The sequence below is a fragment of the Malassezia japonica genome, chromosome 6 (genome assembly GCF_029542785.1).
Source record: "Malassezia japonica chromosome 6, complete sequence".
Lineage (NCBI taxonomy): Eukaryota > Fungi > Basidiomycota > Malasseziomycetes > Malasseziales > Malasseziaceae > Malassezia > Malassezia japonica.
The window spans coordinates 204,516-221,135 of record NC_083375.1 but is presented as its reverse complement, the minus strand read 5'-3'; the positions used below and the strand labels follow the sequence as shown (position 1 = coordinate 221,135).

Genomic DNA, 16,620 nt, shown 5'->3' with positions numbered 1-16,620 from the left:
AACTCCAGTAGCGTAATGCGTGTCTGGACTCCCATCTATGTGTAGCGCTGCGACTGAACATCGCCGGTGAGCGTAAAGCCGCTCGGAGGCTCCGCCTTGGGCTGCGGCGGGGCGAGCTCCGCGCGCGCATGCGCCTCGCCTTGCTGGTAGCCCTGGAGGGCGCCGAGGTAAAACATCTGCGTCAGCCACACGACATACCAATGCCCCGACCCCGGTCGAAAGCGCGACCATGGTGCGCGATGTCCAGCGCTGCTCCGACCATGCCTGCGACGGCGGCAGCTGCCGCGGCACCTGGCGTGCGTGCCGGTGCGCACCACGCACCCAGCCGCGTGCCCACGCCCAGCGTCCCATCATCGTGAAAAGAAGCACCACGTGGATGTGGAGGCGCGTGCCGGCCCAGGAAAGTTGGTGGCAGCTTCCATGAGCCAGGTGCAGCAGGAACGCGAGGCGCAGGAGCGGCGTACGTTTCCGGACTAATTCGCAGCCGACGGCACCGACCGCTCGCCGATCAACTTTGGCGATCTCCCGTTCAGCGTAACGGAGAAATACGTGATCCAGAACGGGCTCGAGGAGCAGTATCCGCCGCGCGCCCTCGTGCAGGACCCACGCACGACCGGCGTCCCGGACGCGGACGCGGACGCGGACGCGGACCCGATTGTGGACCTCGCTGACGAGACGGGCAATGCGCTGCGCACGCGCTCGGCGGTGAACGGGCGCAAAGACGACGGCGCAGAGGACGATCAGTACTTTGATAAGGAGGACGCGCACGACCGCCTCGCGGCCGCCGCGAGCGAGCACCTCGCGGCGGTGCCGCCGCCGAAGGAGAGCGACGTGATCGTTGGATTCCTCTACCGCTGCCGCGCGGGCGACTCGGTACTGAAAATTGTCTAATAGTGTATACTAAATGCCCTGCGTGCGCTGCACAAAGTAGGCGCGGTCCAGCGCGTCGGCCATGCCGCGGCGCCACGCAACACGCGCACGCGCTTCCTGCCACGGCACAAACTCGCGCGTGCGCTCGTCGGACTCGAGCCAGTGCGCCGCGGCCGCGTCGGACGTCACCTGAAACTCGTGCACGGTGTAGACAGTCGACGGGACAAACGCCGCGTCGTTTGCGTCGGCGGTCGGCGACTTGGCGTGCGCTTTCGTATCGCGCAGCGAAAGCTCTGCACCAGACACAGGCACCCACGCCGGCACCGGCAGCGGCGCACGCACGCCCGCCTCTTCCCACAGCTCGCGCTGCGCCGCCTCGCGTGCCGATTCGCCCGATTCTACACCCCCTTTGGGCAGGACAAAGGCGTGCTTATGCTTGCGCGAGGAGACAATACACACTTTTGCATCGCTCAGGTCCGGCTTGTCGGACTGCACCGCGACCGCGATCGCGACGTGCCGGGGCGTCGCCGGCTTGCTGGCTCCCATCGTTCCACGAGGTGAGCCACGTGGCCAAGGCCATGGACGAGCGCACGGCCGCGAGGAGCGCGCCGCTGGATGTGCCGCGCCGGCACAAGGGCGCCGAGGCGCGCGCACTGCTCGCACGCGCCGCGGAGCATGCGCGCCGCGGCGACGCACGGGCGGCGCTCTCGGGCGTGCGCGACGCGCTGCGGCTCATGCCCCAGAGTGCCGAGGTACGTCGCCTTGCTCACGCAGCACCTCGTCGGCGCCGCCGAAGTATTCTACCTGACGCACTACCCCGACAAGGCGCACCGCGTGCTGCGCGCTGCCGAAAAGTGCGCTCCGAGTGCCGCGCTGCAGGCGCACATTGCAGCGCTGCGACGAGGCGCGCCTGATACCAACGATACCCTTGCGCTGCCCGCCGAGACGTACCTCCGGATCTTTGCGCAGCTCGATCTCGACTCGCTGCACAGTGCCGCGGCCGTATGTAGACAGTGGCGGGGATGGATCTGTGCACACAGCGCGCTGTGGCACAGCATCGTCGTCGGCCGCCCCGCGCCGAGCTCGGTGCCCCCCAAGGTGCGCCTCCAGCGGCAGAGCGCGCTGCTGGGCCTGTATGTGCGCCGCGCGAAGCGGCACCTGCAGCGTGTGACGCTCGCGGCGCCGCTCGCGGACGCAGACACCGCGCTGCGCCTGCTGCACGACGCGCCGCTGAAAGAGCTGACGGTGCACTGTGCGTACGAAAAAGCCGGCGCGTGGATCGCGTTTGGCCTCGCGTGCCCTGCGCTCGCGTCGCTCGCGGTGCATGCAGGCGGCGCACAGACCCACCCGTGGCTGGGGCGGCCGCTCGACATGCGCGGCGCGCAGTGCGCGCTAACGCGCCTCGCGCTGCACGGCACGCCGCCGCTCGCGAGCGACGAGGCGACGCTGCGTGTCTGCGCCCACCTCACGCACCTCGCGTACAGCGCGCCGGCGTGTGCCGCGCCACTCCGCACCGTGCGCGAGCGAAGCGCGGCGGCGGTGCAGACCATTGTGCACGCCGCGCAAAGCACGCTCGAGGAGCTGTGCCTCGACGGCGACGCGATCTGGGCGATTGATGCGTTTGCCGATGCGCCGCAGCTGCCGCAGGCCGGCATCGCGCGCTTTCCAAGGCTGCATACGCTCCAAGCGCCGCTCAAGTGCATGGTCCTGCACTCGCTGCCCGAAGTCGCGCTCGGCTCGCTCATGCCTCGGCTCAGCTCGCTGGCCCTGCAGGTGTCGCTCCCCCGCACGCCGGGCGGCACGAGTGCGGCGCTGCTGCAGTTTGCGTGTGCGACGCGTGCGTCGCTCAAGCACGTCGCGCTGCGCATCACGCGCGACTCGGCGACGTGGCTCGTCGAGTGCTTGCTGCGCGTCTGGGTGCACCTCGAGTCGGTGTCGGTGACGTGGGACGAGGCCGTGCACACCGATTCGGCGCTGCTCGAGTCGGCAGAAGAGACGCTCCAGCGCCCCCTGACCGGCGCGCTGCTTGTCCAGCTGCTCACGCCCGGCGCGCTGCATGGGCGCGAGCACGTCCTGTGCCCGGCGCTGCACACGCTCACGGTCGGCAGCGAGGCGACGCTGCGTGGCCGCGAGCTGGCGGAGCTCGTGGGGATGCGCACGCTTCTCGCCCAAAAGTGCTCGGTGCGCGCGGCGCGGCATGCGCTCTTTGCCCAAAAGAGCCTTGTAGGCGAGCCGGACCTCGACACGGCGCCCGCGCGCAAGCTCGATACGCTCGACGTGCGGGGCTGCCGCGAGCTGCAGCCGGATACGCTCCCGTTCCTACGGCAGCACTGCACCGTGCACTGGTCGGCACACGAGGCGGAGCGTGCACGGCATGCGACACGCGCGCCCCGAACGGCGCGCGATCGACTTGCTAGCTATCGATAGCTACCATTTTGTAGGCCGAATCACCCGGTCGAGCTCCGGCTTTTCGACGCCGTGCGCGGCAAAGTAGGCGATCGTCTCGCTCGGATCGAATGCGGCGGGCGCCGGGACCGGCGTGGGATACGTGCGCAGAAACTTGGCCCAGGCCGGCGCAAAGGCGCCGCTCGGCGCGGTCGGCACGAGGCCCGCATTCTGCGCGAGCGCCGCGACGTCCGGGGGATGCTCAAAGACGTGCAGTGCAGGCTGGAGCTCGGCGAGGTATTGCGCGCGCGTCAGCCCTCCCGGCGGCCGGAACTTGGTCCTTGCAAGGATGCGCTCGATCGAGCCGAAAAACCTAAGCTCGCGGTAGGCACTGACCGGCCCGAGGAGCGGCACGGAGCGGTTAAAGTCGGTGCCGCACAGCAGTGCGAGCTGGTGCAGCTTTGCGCGGCGCCGCTTTTCCGAGTCGTCCGGAAAGAGGGCGGCGCGCATGCGCTCCGCGTCGATCAGCTCGCACGGATAGACTTGACTGCCGAGCCCACGCAGCAGAGGGACGTGGTAGAGCAAGACGTCGCTGTCTTCGCTTGCGACCATGTCCGCAAAGCCCTGTGCGACGAGAGAGCTGGCAAACGCCTCGGCCTCGTGCAGCACCTCGCCGCCGGTCGGCGAGCCGTCGCCGACGACAAAGACGGGCACGTCGAGCATGCGGCACAGCTCGATGCACTGGGTATACATTTCCGGCGCCGGCACGCGCGTCCGCGCAAGGTACGACGCAAGGAGGTCGGCGCTCTTCTTGCGGAGCCACGCCGCGGCGTACGACGGCAAGACGTTCTGCAAACGTTCGGGCAGATAGACAAAGAGCCGCCCGTCGTCCCCGACGCGGTTCAACTGCAGCGAGCGGTAGATATTCTCCTCGACCCAGCGGTAGGTGCGCTGGGTCGCGGACTCGGTCATGGACTCGGTGAGCGTTTGGCGCTCCTCGTACGAGGCCGCGCGCAGCGCACGTACCGCCGCCACGACCCGGTGCTTGCTCCAGAGCCGCGCCGGGCTCGGGAGCTCAAACGGCTGGTTTTCCGTGTAGTACTCTTCGTTGTCCAGCTCCTCGTTGGCCTCGGTGTACAGGGGTATATCGGGATCGTGCGCCGCCTCGTATGGCTCGTGCACGCGGCATACGCGCGCGCCTCCCGGCGCGCTCGGCACGCACCCAAAGCCGGCGGCCGCCTCGGCGAGCAGCTCGGCGAGCAGCGCGTCGTCTTTGCGCACCGGCTCGCCGCACAGCGCAAAGCTCACGTCCCAGCGCTGCATCGGATGCAGCTGCTCGTACATGTCGACCGCGTGCAGGAGCGCGTCGAGGCGCGGACTGCGCGATGCTTCGACCTTGCACCGGAACGCATTCAGCGCCCGCAGGTCCAAGCGCCGTTTGTGCTCCTGCATCTTTTCCGGAAGGCGCGCTGTGGGGTGGTCGAATACCATGATCGGCGTCGCGCGTACGCGCTTCAGCGCGGTAATGACATGCGCAAACCCTTTGAGGTGCCCGGCCGGCGACGTGTCCGCATAAAAAAACTTTTGCGTGAGCAGCGTCGCGTCGATCGCGATCCGCGCCAGTTTCAGCCCATAGTACCGCTCCAGGGGCTGGAGGCACTCGAGCGCATTCTTGCGCAGCAAAGGAAAGAGCCCCTTCACACCGCGCACCGGCGCCGAGGCCTGCATCCAGCTTCGTAGTACCTCCACATCTTCTACGGGTCTACTCGAGGTACGAGTCGAGCGGCTCGCCGAGCGCCGCCTCGATTTCGCGGCGGAGCTTGAGCGCGGCCGAGGCTGCGCGGGGATCGACGTCGTCGAGGAGCTCGGAGAGCTGCGCGACGGTCTCGGGCACAAAGGCCAGCAGGTTCACGCCGTGCGCCGCCCAGACCGAGGCGGCGACATGCAGGGCGTGGACGCGCACTGCGAGCGACGCGCTGCCCGCGTGCTTCATCACCTCGGTGTTGAGCGCGCGCAGGTACACGTCGTCCGGCACGGTCTCGGCGACAGCGAGCGCGGCCTTGGCGACCGCGTTCGTCGCCTTGGCGTCCTCCGCGCCGATCGCCGGCAGCTGGGCCAGGAGCGGCTTGACGAGGCGCGCGGCGCGCGACGCGTTCCAGAACGTGCCTTCGTCTGCGTCCGCACACGCCGTGACGCTGTGCACGACCGCGTACCAGAGCGGCGTCGCGCACGTCTCGTCCGCCGCGCTCTGGTCCAGGAGACGAAGCACGTGGTCGTAGACCACCGCAAAGTACGCCGAGACCATGCCTTTCAGCTCGTCGAGGAGGCGCGTGAGGAGCGTGTACAGCACGAGTGCGCGCGCGTACACTGCACCCTGCTCCGGCTCGCCCTCCTCGAGCAGGTCGACCGCGGCCCAGTCATAGGTGCGCAAAAAGAGCGGGCGGAACTGCGACTCGCTCAGCTTGAGCGCCAGCGCAATGTACACGCCAATCGCGCGCTCGGGCGCGGTGGCGATCGATGCGTCGACGCCCCTCTTTTCCTGCAGCGCAAACGCGCGCAGGAGGAAGCGAAAGACGGCCTTGTAGTGCTGCTGCACCGCGGCCTTGTCCATCCCCTTTACGCCGAGCTGCAGGAGGGTCAAGAGGTGCGCGGGCTCGTACGACTCGGCCCACACGCCGTTGAGCGCGTCGAGGAGCGTGCCAAACGGCATGCGCTTCACGACCACGTCCTGCAGGATACGGTGCGCGGCGCGCACGCCGCTCGCGCGGCCCTTGATTAGGGCATGCACCGATCCGTCGCTCAGTACACGCACGGCCTTTTCGACGTACGCATGCATAAACTGCGGCAGCGCGCGGAAGAGCGACGCAAGGAGCGCAAGGCCCGCGGCGACGTGCGCCGCATCGCTGCGCTGCGCGGCGTCCGCCGCAGCGTGCACCAGCGTCGTGAGGTGCGCGAGCGCCTTGACGCCGAGGTGGCCGACCAGGTCGCCGAGCACGCGGAGCACCTGCGGCGAGTCGCACGCGGTGAGCAGCGGCGGCAGCAGGTCGGGCGACGCACCCTGGGCGATGCTCGCGTGCAGCGCCGCGAGCGCGTCCTTGCCGAGGTCGCTGGCCGGCGCGGCGGCCCACACGTCGAGTAGCGCGCGGTGCACCGCCTCGTCCGACACGGGCCGCGCGGCGAGGAGCGCAAGGCCCGTCGCCTGCATCTCGGCGTCGGGCACGGCGCCCGGCACGGCGCCATTGCAGCCCGGCGGGGGCGTGCGCTCCGCGCGGAGGAGCATGCACACGATGCGCAGGAACGACGCGTCGGACAAGAGGCGCACCGACGCCTTGAGCACGCGCGCCAGCGCCTCGCGGCCGGGGCCGTCGGCGGGGAGCGTGCAGAGCGCGTGCCACACGCACGGCTCCGCGTCCGCCGCCTGGCTCGGCAGCGCGTGCTCGATCAGGGCGAGGAGCGTGAGTGCCTGCTTGGCGGGCGACAGGTGCTCCTCCGAGTACTCGCGCTTGGGCGTGACCTCGAGGAAGGCCGCGTGGCCCTGGTACAGCCGCTGGATTTCCGGCCAGATCTGGTCGATGGCATGGAGGCGCACGTCGCTTGGCTCGGAGCGCAGCACACCGAGCGGGAGCTGGAGCAGCGACGCGGCGCTGCCCACCGACTTGCCCACGCGGTGCGCCGCGCGGTCCGCGAGGAGCATCGCGACTGGCGCGAGAAAGTCGGGCGCGCCGAGCACGTCGACCAGCAGCCGGAAAAAGACCTGGCGGCGGTGGCGGGGAATGTGCGATGCGGCGTCCGAAAAGATGCGCAGGAGCGAGCGCGTCTCGAGCCAGAGCGCGAGGCGCGCGTCCTGCGCATTGACGACCTGCGGGCGCACCGCGTTGACAAACGCGGGGATGATGCTGCGCAGCGTCTGCTCGACCACCGACAGGGTGAAGCGGTCGTCGCGCTGCAGCACCGACAGGCCGACAAACGTAAAGATCGGCATGATGTTGTGCAGCACCAGCTCCGCGTCGAGGCGCGCAAAGCGCGTCAGGAGGAGGATCGCGTGGTTGATGCTCTGCGTGTTGCTCGAGATCTTGATCGCGCTCACGATCGTGTCCGCACGCACGACCTGCGCAACGTCCGCAGGGAGCGACGTGACGTGGTCAAACATGGCACACAGGCTCTGCATCGCGAGCTGCAGGACATACTCCGCGTTAAAGAGGACCGTGGTGTGCAGCGCGATCCCGGCGCGCACCACGTCAAAGAGCGCCGCGACAAGCGCCGCGCTCATGCCGAGCGTGCGGCTCTGCACGCTCTCCAGCACCGTGATCAGGACGACCGCCGCACCGCGCACCGCCTCGTCGTCGGAGCGCGCACGCTTGCGGCTGCGCTCCTCGTCGACCTCGCCCAGCGACGCAAGGAGCGTACGCAGCACGGCGACCAGCACACCATCGGACACGGGCAGCGTGCGCAGCGCCGCCGCCGCCTCGGGCGTGCCGCGGATCTTGGGGTTGGCGAGCGTCGTGGCCAGCGCAAGGAACGCCTCTTCACGCAGCTCGGGCGTGAGCGCAAGAAAGATGCGGTCGAGCGCATGGAGCGCAGCGGTCTGCAGGCCGCTCGGCGCGTCGCTCTGGAGCGCCTGGAGGAACGCCGCCCAGGAGCTGCGCTCGATCGAGCCGCCTTCGTAGCACGCAAAGAGCAGGTCGAGGTACGTGTCGCGCCGGGGCTCGGCGGGCAGCGGCGCGGCGACCGACGCCTCGACGAGCGGCAGCAGCGTCTGCAGCTTGCACGGCGCCGCGACGCGGTGCACCGCACGCAGGAGCGCCGTGCGTGCGTGGAGCGAGTCCCAGCACACGGCGTGGCTCAGCACGTAGCACAGCACGCGGTTGCGCAGCACCACCTGGTCCTTTTTCGACCCAGCGAGCGCCACGGCGTGCGCGGCCGCGAGCGAGTCGGGGTCGTTGACGTACGTCGACGCGTCGGCCGCGAGCGCCGACACGTACTGCATGTACGAGTCGCCGTCGAGGTACTGCAGCGGCGCCGACGCCTCCGCGCCGTACACCGCCTCGTAGCCGTAGATCGGCGCAGGGAGGGGCGCCGCGGCGTTCAGCGCCGCAAGCGCCACGAGGAGCTGCGCGCCGGCATCCCTGAGCACCGGCACGGGCTCTTGCAGCAGGAGAAAGAGGCTCGGCAAAAGCGTCTGCAGGTCGAGCGGCGTCTTTTTGTGCGTCGCGTGGCGCACGAGCGCCGTGGCGTGGCGCACCGCAAGCAGGCGCTCGGCCACGTCGCTCCCTGGCACGTACACCGAGGTCTGCGCGTCGAGCGCGGCACGCAGCGTGCCAACGTCCTTGCCGGGCGCCGACTCCATCGACCAGATACCGGCGAGGAGCGCGAGCGCCTCTTGGCCGAGGCGCGCGTACAGCACCGGCGCGAGCGTCTCGCTCGCGACGTGCCCGACACCAGGCGCATGCAGCGTCTGGAAGACGTGCCAGATGAGCTGCGCGTCCGGCGCAGCACGCTGCTGCACGGCAATAAAGAGGGACGCGTCGCCAGGCACCGGCATGCGCTGCACAATCGCGTACATGAGCTGCAGACCCAGCAGGCGCACGCTCCGGCGCGAGAGGCCGTGCAGCACGGGCGGGAGCACCGCCTCGACACTCTCGCTCAAGAGAATGTCCGCGTCGCCCGCCAGCAGCTGGTGGCGGCGCACGAGCGCGGCGCTGAGGAACGCCACGCTGTGCCACAGCGCGCCCAGCGACTTGTGCGCGAGCGCCTGGGCAAGGACGAGCAGGGCGAGCGCGCCGCCGCGGCTCACCGGCGCCTCGGCGGCGCTCAGGTAAAAGGCCGCGAGGCGCTCCTGCTCGGCCGCCGGCGCCGAGGCGAGCACCTCGAGCAGGCCCGCGACGAGGCCCGCAACGTACGGAACGCACTCGGACGGCGGCGGCACGTCGCGCAGCACGCGCGCGTACGGCGCCAGGGCGCCGGTGGCGCCGCGCACCGCGTCGACCGCCGGCGCGGCCATCTTGGCGTGGGGGCTCGGCAGGAGGAACGGCCAGACGACCGCCTCCCAGACGCGCGCCGCGAGCGCGGGCGTGGTGTCGCCGAGCGCGACGCAGAAGCGCACATGCAGCTTGTACTCTTTCGGGGCGACTTCGTGCGCGAGGCGCGCGACGATCGCCGACAGGAGCGCATCCGGCGCGAGCGCCGCACGCAGCAGCTCGTCCTCGGCGTACATTGCCTCGAGGATCGGCAGCGTCGGCTCGGCGAGCGCGGCATGCACCGCGTCGGCGACGAGCGTGTCCTCGGCGCGCACCGCGCCGCGGCGCACCGCCGCAAAGAGCTCCTGGAGCGTGAGCAGGCGCTGCGTCGCGTCGCCACTCTGCACGCCGAGCCACAGCGCGGTGCTGTCCGTGGCGCTCTGCTGCGGGACGCTGCCGGTGGCGTGGTGGTGCAGCACGGCGCTGAGCACCGCCCAGGCCTTGCCTTCGTTCGCCGCGCGAACGCGGTCCAGCGCCGCGTCCAGCGCGGCGGGGCGGCGCTGGCGCAGCGTCGCGAGCACCTCGATCTTGGGTACCCACGTCTTGTCGCTCGTAATCAGGCGCTCGCACGTGGACTGGACGAGGCCCTCGGGGAGCTCGGCGTCGAGGAGCACCTCGAGGAGCGCGCGTGCGTCGTCCTGGTCGAGGTGGTCGCTGAGTGCCGCGAGCAGCTGCGCGACAAAGCGGCGCACGTCGTGCTCACGCAGCGCACGCAGCACCTGTGCGCCGAGCTCCGGGAGCTGGAGGAGGCCGCGGAGCGTGGCGTCCGAGAGGAGGCGCGGCTCGGACGCAAACGCCTCGCCCGCGTCCTCTGGCGAGGCGCACAGGGCAAAGCAGCACGCGACCATGGCGCGTGCCAGCGTCGGGGACGGCGTGTCTGCGAGGCGCGCGACGCCCTCGAGCAGGCCACGCACCGCGTTTGCGCTCAGCGCATAGGCCGTGCTGATCGAGCAGAGGACCATTAGCGCGCCGACGGCGGCCTCGGTGTCGACCGGCGCCTGGAGGAGGCGCATGGCGTCCGGGAGGAGGATTGCGAGCACGGCCTGCGCGTCGCCCGCGCGCTTGCGGCGCTTGGCGTGCAGGCAGAACTGCACAAGCGTTGCGGTCCAAAACGTCACCGGGAAGCGGTGCACGCCCGGGAGCGGCGTGCGCGTCTGCGCAACGAGGCGCAGCACGTCCAGGTTGCCCATCGCCTGCACGAGCACCGAGGTGGGCAGCGGCGTCTGGGCCTTTTTGGCGGCCTGGAGAAAGTGCAGGCTTGGCACGCGGTCGAGCGGCACGAGCTGCAGGATGCGTGCAAACTGCGGTGTGGTGTGAAACGGCAGGAATGCGCGCACGAGCGCCACCGGCACATGGCGGTGGAGCGCAAAGCGGCGCACCAACCACTCGATGACCTTGGCGGCGCTGCGCGAGAGGAGCACCGGGCCGAGGAGGTAGAGCAGCTCCTCGCTCGCCTCGTCGATCGTCTTGTTCTCCGACGCAGGCACCGTCCCGCGGTCGAGGTGCACACTCTCCTCGCCAAACAGCAGGTCCGCATGGCGCCACGCACCGAGCGACGCATCTTCGTTCACGAGCTGCTCCCAGCCCGTCACGCCGAGCGCATGCACCGTGACAAAGTCCTGCTCGGCAGCAGCACGGGGTGTAAATAGATACGACTCACGCACACGCAGCGACGTCGCGCCTTCTTGGCGCGACGCCTGCTGCGCCGCAAGCCCAGCCAGCTGCGAGGCGAGCGAAGTGGTCATGGCGGAGAAAAATTTTACGGTGGAGGCCACGTGCTACAACAGGGCGCGGACGGCCGCCTCCTCGTCCGGGGGGGCGCAGCCGCCGCCAGCGCTGCGGCTGGCCCAGGGCATGCAGGGGGCGCGTGAGGGGGCGGCCACGCCGCCGGTGCTCGGGCGCGGCGATCGCATCGAGCTCGTCGGGCGTCAGCGTAAACGCGACGCCGGCGACGAGCTGCAGCGGATCAGGGGGCGACGCAAGCGGAGGCAGCCGCACACCGGGGGGGTCGGTGGGGGGTATATACATCATCGTAGCCGCAGGGATGCGCAGCTTGACTTGGTCGGGGTCCAGCCGGGGGTACTTGCGTGGGCGCCCACGGGGGCGCTTGGGGAGCGCGCCGCCGGCATGCGGCACCGACGCAAGCCGCGCCGAGTCGTCGGAATCGGGCGGCGTCTCGGGCAGCGCGGCCGTCGGCGTGTGCACCACGCGGGGCACACGCTTCCAGTCGCCCGTGTCCGAGCCGGGCGACGGCGGCGCACTCGACAGGTCGCTCAGCGACGAGCTCGCACGCGACGGACTCTCGCGCGCCGAGGGGCGGTACAGAGGCTCGGTCTCGTCAAAGGGAATCTTGGGCTTGATCGTGCGCCGCGGCTTGCGCACAGCGAGTGGCGACGAGGGCACGAGCGGCGCACGGGCGGCCAGCAGCGGGGCATCGGGCAGCGACGCAGCACGCTCCGATGCGTCGTCTGCAGCGCGCATCGTTTGCGTGCTGGCCGCACGGCCGCCGCGCCCTCGCCCGCGCCCACGCCCACGCCCGCGCCCGCGGCCCCGCTCCGAGACGACACGCCGGCCGTTGACGGGGTGGGGCTCTTGTGCGGCATGTCCGAGCGGCCCAGACACGCTGCGTCCGCGCCCCCGGCCGCGGCCGCGGCCACGTCCGCTGCCCCGCAGCGGCGGCGTGCTGGTGCCGATGACGGCTGCCTCGGCGTGCAGTGCGTCTAGCGCGTCCTGGTCGGCGTACCGCAGCGGGACGACACGCATGCGGCGGCGCGACGCACGCACGCTGTCGCCGCTCGACACGCTGGCCGTGTCTACGTCCGTGTCGGGGAGCGCACGCGATGACTGTGCCGGTGACGGCGAGCTTTCCGTGGACGACTCCGGGGGAATCAGGGCCATGGGCGCGTCGACCGCGTATGCCCGCTTGCCTTTCCGCCCCCGTCCCAGGACACCGGTGCAGCTCGGCGCGCCGCAGTAGCATTTTTCGGCGGCGACGACCTTGCCGTCGGGGCCGACGACGGCCGCCTTGAATGCTGACCAGCCTGTGTGAGACATGGGACGTACCGTAATTGTACGAGAGTTCCTCGCCCGCGGCAATGTCGCGGATCGCAAAGAGGCCGAGCTGGAACTCGGCGTTGCGGTCCTGCTCCTGGCCGCTGACGAGCCATTTTTCAATCTTGCAATTCGGCTCACACTGCGTCAGCGCGCCCACGTACGCTGTGGTTCACAAAGCGGATCTTGTTGCCCCGGAGGCCTGCGTCGAGCATCTCCCCCGCCGACGCGTCGTAGTCCACAAAGTAGTAGTTCTGCGTGTGCTGGTAAAAGTCGTGCACGCGGCGCGCGGCCTCGGGGATATCGATGAGCTCGCCGCAGTACTCGCCGAGAAAGTCGCCGGCCTGCACCGCGACCGGCGTGCGGAGCCCAAATCCGCGTTTGCCGTACTGCGTTAGTAGAGAGACGTACGTAGGCCACCTGCAGCTCCGGCGCAGGGCGCTTTCCCAGGCTCCCGTTCGTGCACCGCGACCCGCACGGGCACGTCCGCGGGTGGCAGACGATCTGCATCATGCGGTTCATGCACGACTCGCCGCAGTTGCCCGTGGCGGGGTCGCACTGGCACGGCTGCGTCGTGCCGTACATGCGCACACGCGACACGAACCTGTTGCGCTTGATCGTGTGGTAGAACGCGGGCTTTGCACGCATCCGTAGCCGCGCACACCGCTGCTCGTGCGTGTCGAGCAGGCGGCGGGGCAGCTCAAACTCGCGCCGCGCCGTCAGCACCCCGTTCGGGGGCACAGGGATCTCGAACGTGCTCGTCTTGGGCTCGCCAGCCACCCCGTCCAGCGACTCGGGCGTGCCCGAGGCGCGCGGGGCCGGCGCGTGCGTCGCCGGCTCCAAGCGCATCGCAGCGAAAAAGAGGCGCAGCGTCTATCGGGCGATCGGGAGGATCGTCGGTCACGTTGGACAAAGAGCGCCGCTCGCGCGCTACGGCACTATGCATCCTCCTCCTCGCCCGTCGGCCCGCTCGAGAGGCGGCGCTGCACCGCGGTGATGTCGTTGGTGAGCTGCTCGACGAGCTGCATGCTCAGCGGCGTCGCGCCGACATCGTCCTCGGGCGGCTCGGACCGCACAGCCCGCAGCAGCTGCACGCGCTTCGCGCGCTCCACGGCCTCGATCTGGACACGCGTAACGTACTCGCTGATGGTGCGCACGCGCTTGCGCATTTCGCCGAGCGTCATGCGCTTCTGGGGGTATCGGATCTTGGTCGCCGCGTCGATCGGCGTCGTAAGCGCCAGTGGCTCGGGCAGGCCGGCGCGGGGCGCGTCGGGCACCGGCGGCGTCTCTTCTTCGCCGATAAACGGCGGGAGGAGGTACGCGAGGTGCTGCAGGTGCTCGGGCAGCGCCGACGTCCCCCCCTTGGGCGGCGCGTCCGGCTGCGGCGTGCCGGCACGGCTGCCCGTCTCGCGCCCGCGGCGGGCGTCGCGGCGGGGCGGCGGCTCTTTGCGGTAGGTGTACTGGTTGGGGTGCTTGGACTTTTCGTCCTTCTTCTCCTTGCGGGCCTCCGGCTGCGGCGTGTCGCCCTTGCGGCGCTCGTCGCGGCGCGGCTCTTGGGTCTTGCGCCGCTTGGCGAGCTCGGCCGCAGACTCGCTCGCGGCCTCGTCGCTGACCGACGGCTCGTGCGGGCTGCGCTTGCGCTTGCGCACGCTATCTTCGGGCGACTCGCTGTCGTCCCCCCGCCGCTTTCTGCCCCGTCCACGAGCAGCTCGGGGGGAATCGGCTCCCAGCCATTTTCGCCAATCTCGCGCGAGTTCATCGTGCTGCGCCGCTTTGGTGTGCGCCCGTCGCCCGAGGACGGGAGGCGGCGCGACGGCGATGCGCGGCGGCGCGACGCGGGGCTCGCGCGCTCCGCCTCCTCGCGCAGGCGCGCGGCATTGTCGAGGGCCAGCGCACGGATCGCGTCCTTGGCCTCTTTGAGCTCGCGCGCGGTCTCCTTGGCGGACCCGCGCCCCCGGTTGCGCTTCGCCGACTTGGGCGACGGGAGGAAGCCGAGCGAGCGCAGGAGCTCGATGTGGTTCTCGGGCTTGCACTGCTCGCAGTAGTATACATCGGGGCAGTCGTCTTCGGTGTGCATGCCCATGCACGCGCAGTGCTGCCAGCACTTGCACGTCTCGCACTGGATCATCAGGCCGACGTTTTCGTCGGTGCTGCCACACACGCATCGTGTCACACCCTCGTCGCCGCCGCCCTCCTCGTCCTCGTCCTTCAGGTCCGAGTCGGACTCCTCGGGGAGGTGCGTCCGCCGCGAGCGCCGCGGCGTCGTCTGCACGTCGTCCTCGAGCTCGTCTCCGTGCGCCTCGGGCTTGATCTCTGCCTCGCCACTCTCGGACGCGTCGTCGCGCGGCGCGGCGTCCAGCCGCTCCGCCTCGCGCTCCTCCGATTTCCGCTCGTCCATCGCGGTAGGAGTTCGGCCGAGGTGGAGGACCGTGCGGGTATGGACGTCCTTCCACCCGAGGTGTGGGGGCGCGTCTTTGGACTGCTCGATCCCCCGTCCCTGGCACGGGCTTGCTGCGTGTGCAAGGGTGCGTCGTCTTATTCTCACGCAGCATGGCGCGAATTGGGCACACAGGAGAGCGTGTGGGCGTTTGTCGCCGAACGACACCAGTACACGGCGCGTGGCGAACGGAGCGTGCAGCGCGCGCTGCAGCGGTACTACTACGGCGCTGAGCACGCGAGTGCCGCAGCGTACTTTGACGAGGTCCGGTCGTTCGGCGACCTGTGCAGGAAGCGGCATACGCTCGACACGCTCTGGGGAACCAACGCCGCCCCGGCGCTGGATACGACGCGCGATACGCTCGAGCTCCGGCCCCAGATCGACTACTATCGCCCGAGCGGGTCGCTCGAGGACGTGTGGCGCATCAAGATCGAGTACGTCGTCCGCCTTACCCAGCCCCTTTGAAAACTGCCTCATCGAGTCGCATGTGCACGGCGGCGTACGCACGCTCGACATCCACAGCGGCGAAGTGCTCTGGCGCCACGAGCCGCCAGACGCACGCCCGTTTCCCCACCTCGAGTTCTCCGACGGGTGGTTGGTCTTTGACCGCGACGCGCCGGGACACTTTGAGGTGTGGCGCAGCGCGCGCCTCGTGCCGGACGCACACGAGGCGCACCGGGGGGAGTACATACGCTACACGATCCTCGACGTCCCGGAAATGGTGCGAGCGTACCGCATGCAGTTTCCGACGCTCGCATTGTACGTCACGCACCTCACACAGCGTCTCGATCTTTGACTCGTACAGCGAAATGGACGTGGCGTCCAAGACCCTGACACGCACCGTGCCTTTGGCCAATACGCTGCACCAGCACCGCAACGTGAGCTACATCGAGTTCGACGACGAGCATATCTTCTTGGTCGGATTTGGGTTCAACCGCGTCTCGATTCTGCACCGCGACTCGGGCGAGGTCGTCTGGACGCTCGCCGATCACATCAAGGAACGCGGCGTGCCGGACTGCTATCGGGCCGCGCCACTCCGCACAGACGACCGCCACGCCCTCTTGCTCCGGCAGCAAGTGCAGGTCAGACCGCCCCGCTGGGTGTCGTACCTCGCACACTGGTCGCCACGCGATCCGACGCAGCTGTGTTACTCGTGGCACGCTGTACACCCGGATCGCGACACCGAGACACTGGTCGCCCTCGGCGAGTCGTGCATCCTCCTCATTCCAAAGTACAAGGCCATGCTCCGCGGCGAAGAGGTGCCCAATATGCGCATGTACCTCCTCCAAAGCGAGCGCGACTCGCGCATCTTTGACGAGTACGAGCCGGAAGAGCTCGCCGAGGCGCTGCGCCACCGCCGCAGGCCGCGTCAAGATAGCAGCGGGCAGCTCTCGGTCGCCAACGGACGCGTGGCCGCCGTGGTCGAGTCGCTCACGGTGCTCGACCTCAACGCACCGACGCTCGGCAGGACCAACGACGGCGAGCCGATCCAAGTGCCGTTCGCCGCGTACGAATGGTCCGACCAGCCGAACGCATTTGACTGGTACACAGGGCCCATCGACCAGTTCAGGGGGTGCAGCTGCGTCCAGATGGACGCAACAGGGATCTACTGCGTCACTCGCCAGGCGCTCGAGCGCGAGGTCGGCGTCGCCCCGGACGATTTTCCGCCAGAGTACCAGCAGGAAGCGATGCGGCAAGACTCGAGTATGGTCACGGGCTTTCATTTCGACGACCGCGCAAAACCGCCCAAGGCCCTGGAAAAAAAGTCGATTGTAAAACAGGTGCTTATGCCCTATCCAGATCCTATGGAAGCATGGGAAACAGAGACCGAGTCATGGAGCCAGTCTGTTTAGGTGTAGC

At 69.5% G+C, this 16,620-nt stretch overlaps 9 protein-coding genes across 9 annotated transcripts; 3 read left to right on the top strand and 6 right to left on the bottom strand.

Moving 5' to 3' along the window:
* Window positions 1–35: 35 nt before the first annotated feature.
* MJAP1_003251 (uncharacterized protein) lies at window positions 36–354 on the bottom strand (the record flags this gene model as incomplete). Its single annotated transcript, XM_060267179.1, has 2 exons — window positions 36–176; window positions 211–354. The coding sequence occupies 2 exons, from the start codon at window positions 352–354 to the stop codon at window positions 36–38; spliced, it is 285 nt and encodes a 94-aa protein (XP_060123162.1).
* Window positions 355–420: 66 nt separating this feature from the next.
* On the top strand, window positions 421–891 carry MJAP1_003250 (uncharacterized protein; the record flags this gene model as incomplete). The annotated part of the gene is made up of 2 exons (XM_060267178.1): window positions 421–460; window positions 485–891. The coding sequence occupies 2 exons, from the start codon at window positions 421–423 to the stop codon at window positions 889–891; spliced, it is 447 nt and encodes a 148-aa protein (XP_060123161.1).
* Window positions 892–900: 9 nt separating this feature from the next.
* Window positions 901–1,416, bottom strand: MJAP1_003249 (diphosphoinositol-polyphosphate diphosphatase; the record flags this gene model as incomplete). The annotated part of the gene is made up of 1 exon (XM_060267177.1): window positions 901–1,416. One exon carries the CDS (start codon window positions 1,414–1,416, stop codon window positions 901–903), a length of 516 nt encoding a protein of 171 aa, XP_060123160.1.
* Window positions 1,417–1,448: 32 nt separating this feature from the next.
* Window positions 1,449–3,297, top strand: MJAP1_003248 (uncharacterized protein; the record flags this gene model as incomplete). The annotated part of the gene is made up of 2 exons (XM_060267176.1): window positions 1,449–1,622; window positions 1,645–3,297. The coding sequence occupies 2 exons, from the start codon at window positions 1,449–1,451 to the stop codon at window positions 3,295–3,297; spliced, it is 1,827 nt and encodes a 608-aa protein (XP_060123159.1).
* Window positions 3,298–4,983, bottom strand: MJAP1_003247 (uncharacterized protein; the record flags this gene model as incomplete). Its single annotated transcript, XM_060267175.1, has 1 exon — window positions 3,298–4,983. One exon carries the CDS (start codon window positions 4,981–4,983, stop codon window positions 3,298–3,300), a length of 1,686 nt encoding a protein of 561 aa, XP_060123158.1.
* Window positions 4,984–5,017: 34 nt separating this feature from the next.
* On the bottom strand, window positions 5,018–11,017 carry UTP10 (snoRNA-binding rRNA-processing protein utp10; the record flags this gene model as incomplete). The annotated part of the gene is made up of 1 exon (XM_060267174.1): window positions 5,018–11,017. One exon carries the CDS (start codon window positions 11,015–11,017, stop codon window positions 5,018–5,020), a length of 6,000 nt encoding a protein of 1,999 aa, XP_060123157.1.
* Window positions 11,018–11,050: 33 nt separating this feature from the next.
* MJAP1_003245 (uncharacterized protein) lies at window positions 11,051–13,172 on the bottom strand (the record flags this gene model as incomplete). The annotated part of the gene is made up of 5 exons (XM_060267173.1): window positions 11,051–11,108; window positions 11,131–12,313; window positions 12,336–12,465; window positions 12,488–12,712; window positions 12,735–13,172. The coding sequence occupies 5 exons, from the start codon at window positions 13,170–13,172 to the stop codon at window positions 11,051–11,053; spliced, it is 2,034 nt and encodes a 677-aa protein (XP_060123156.1).
* Window positions 13,173–13,261: 89 nt separating this feature from the next.
* Window positions 13,262–14,721, bottom strand: CTI6 (Histone deacetylase complex subunit; the record flags this gene model as incomplete). The annotated part of the gene is given in 2 exon segments (XM_060267172.1): window positions 13,262–14,008; window positions 14,026–14,721. 2 exon segments carry the CDS (start codon window positions 14,719–14,721, stop codon window positions 13,262–13,264), a joined length of 1,443 nt encoding a protein of 480 aa, XP_060123155.1.
* A 39-nt stretch (window positions 14,722–14,760) lies between these two features.
* Window positions 14,761–16,613, top strand: MJAP1_003243 (uncharacterized protein; the record flags this gene model as incomplete). The annotated part of the gene is made up of 4 exons (XM_060267171.1): window positions 14,761–14,848; window positions 14,873–15,194; window positions 15,217–15,519; window positions 15,542–16,613. The coding sequence occupies 4 exons, from the start codon at window positions 14,761–14,763 to the stop codon at window positions 16,611–16,613; spliced, it is 1,785 nt and encodes a 594-aa protein (XP_060123154.1).
* Between the last annotated feature and the right edge of the window lie 7 nt (window positions 16,614–16,620).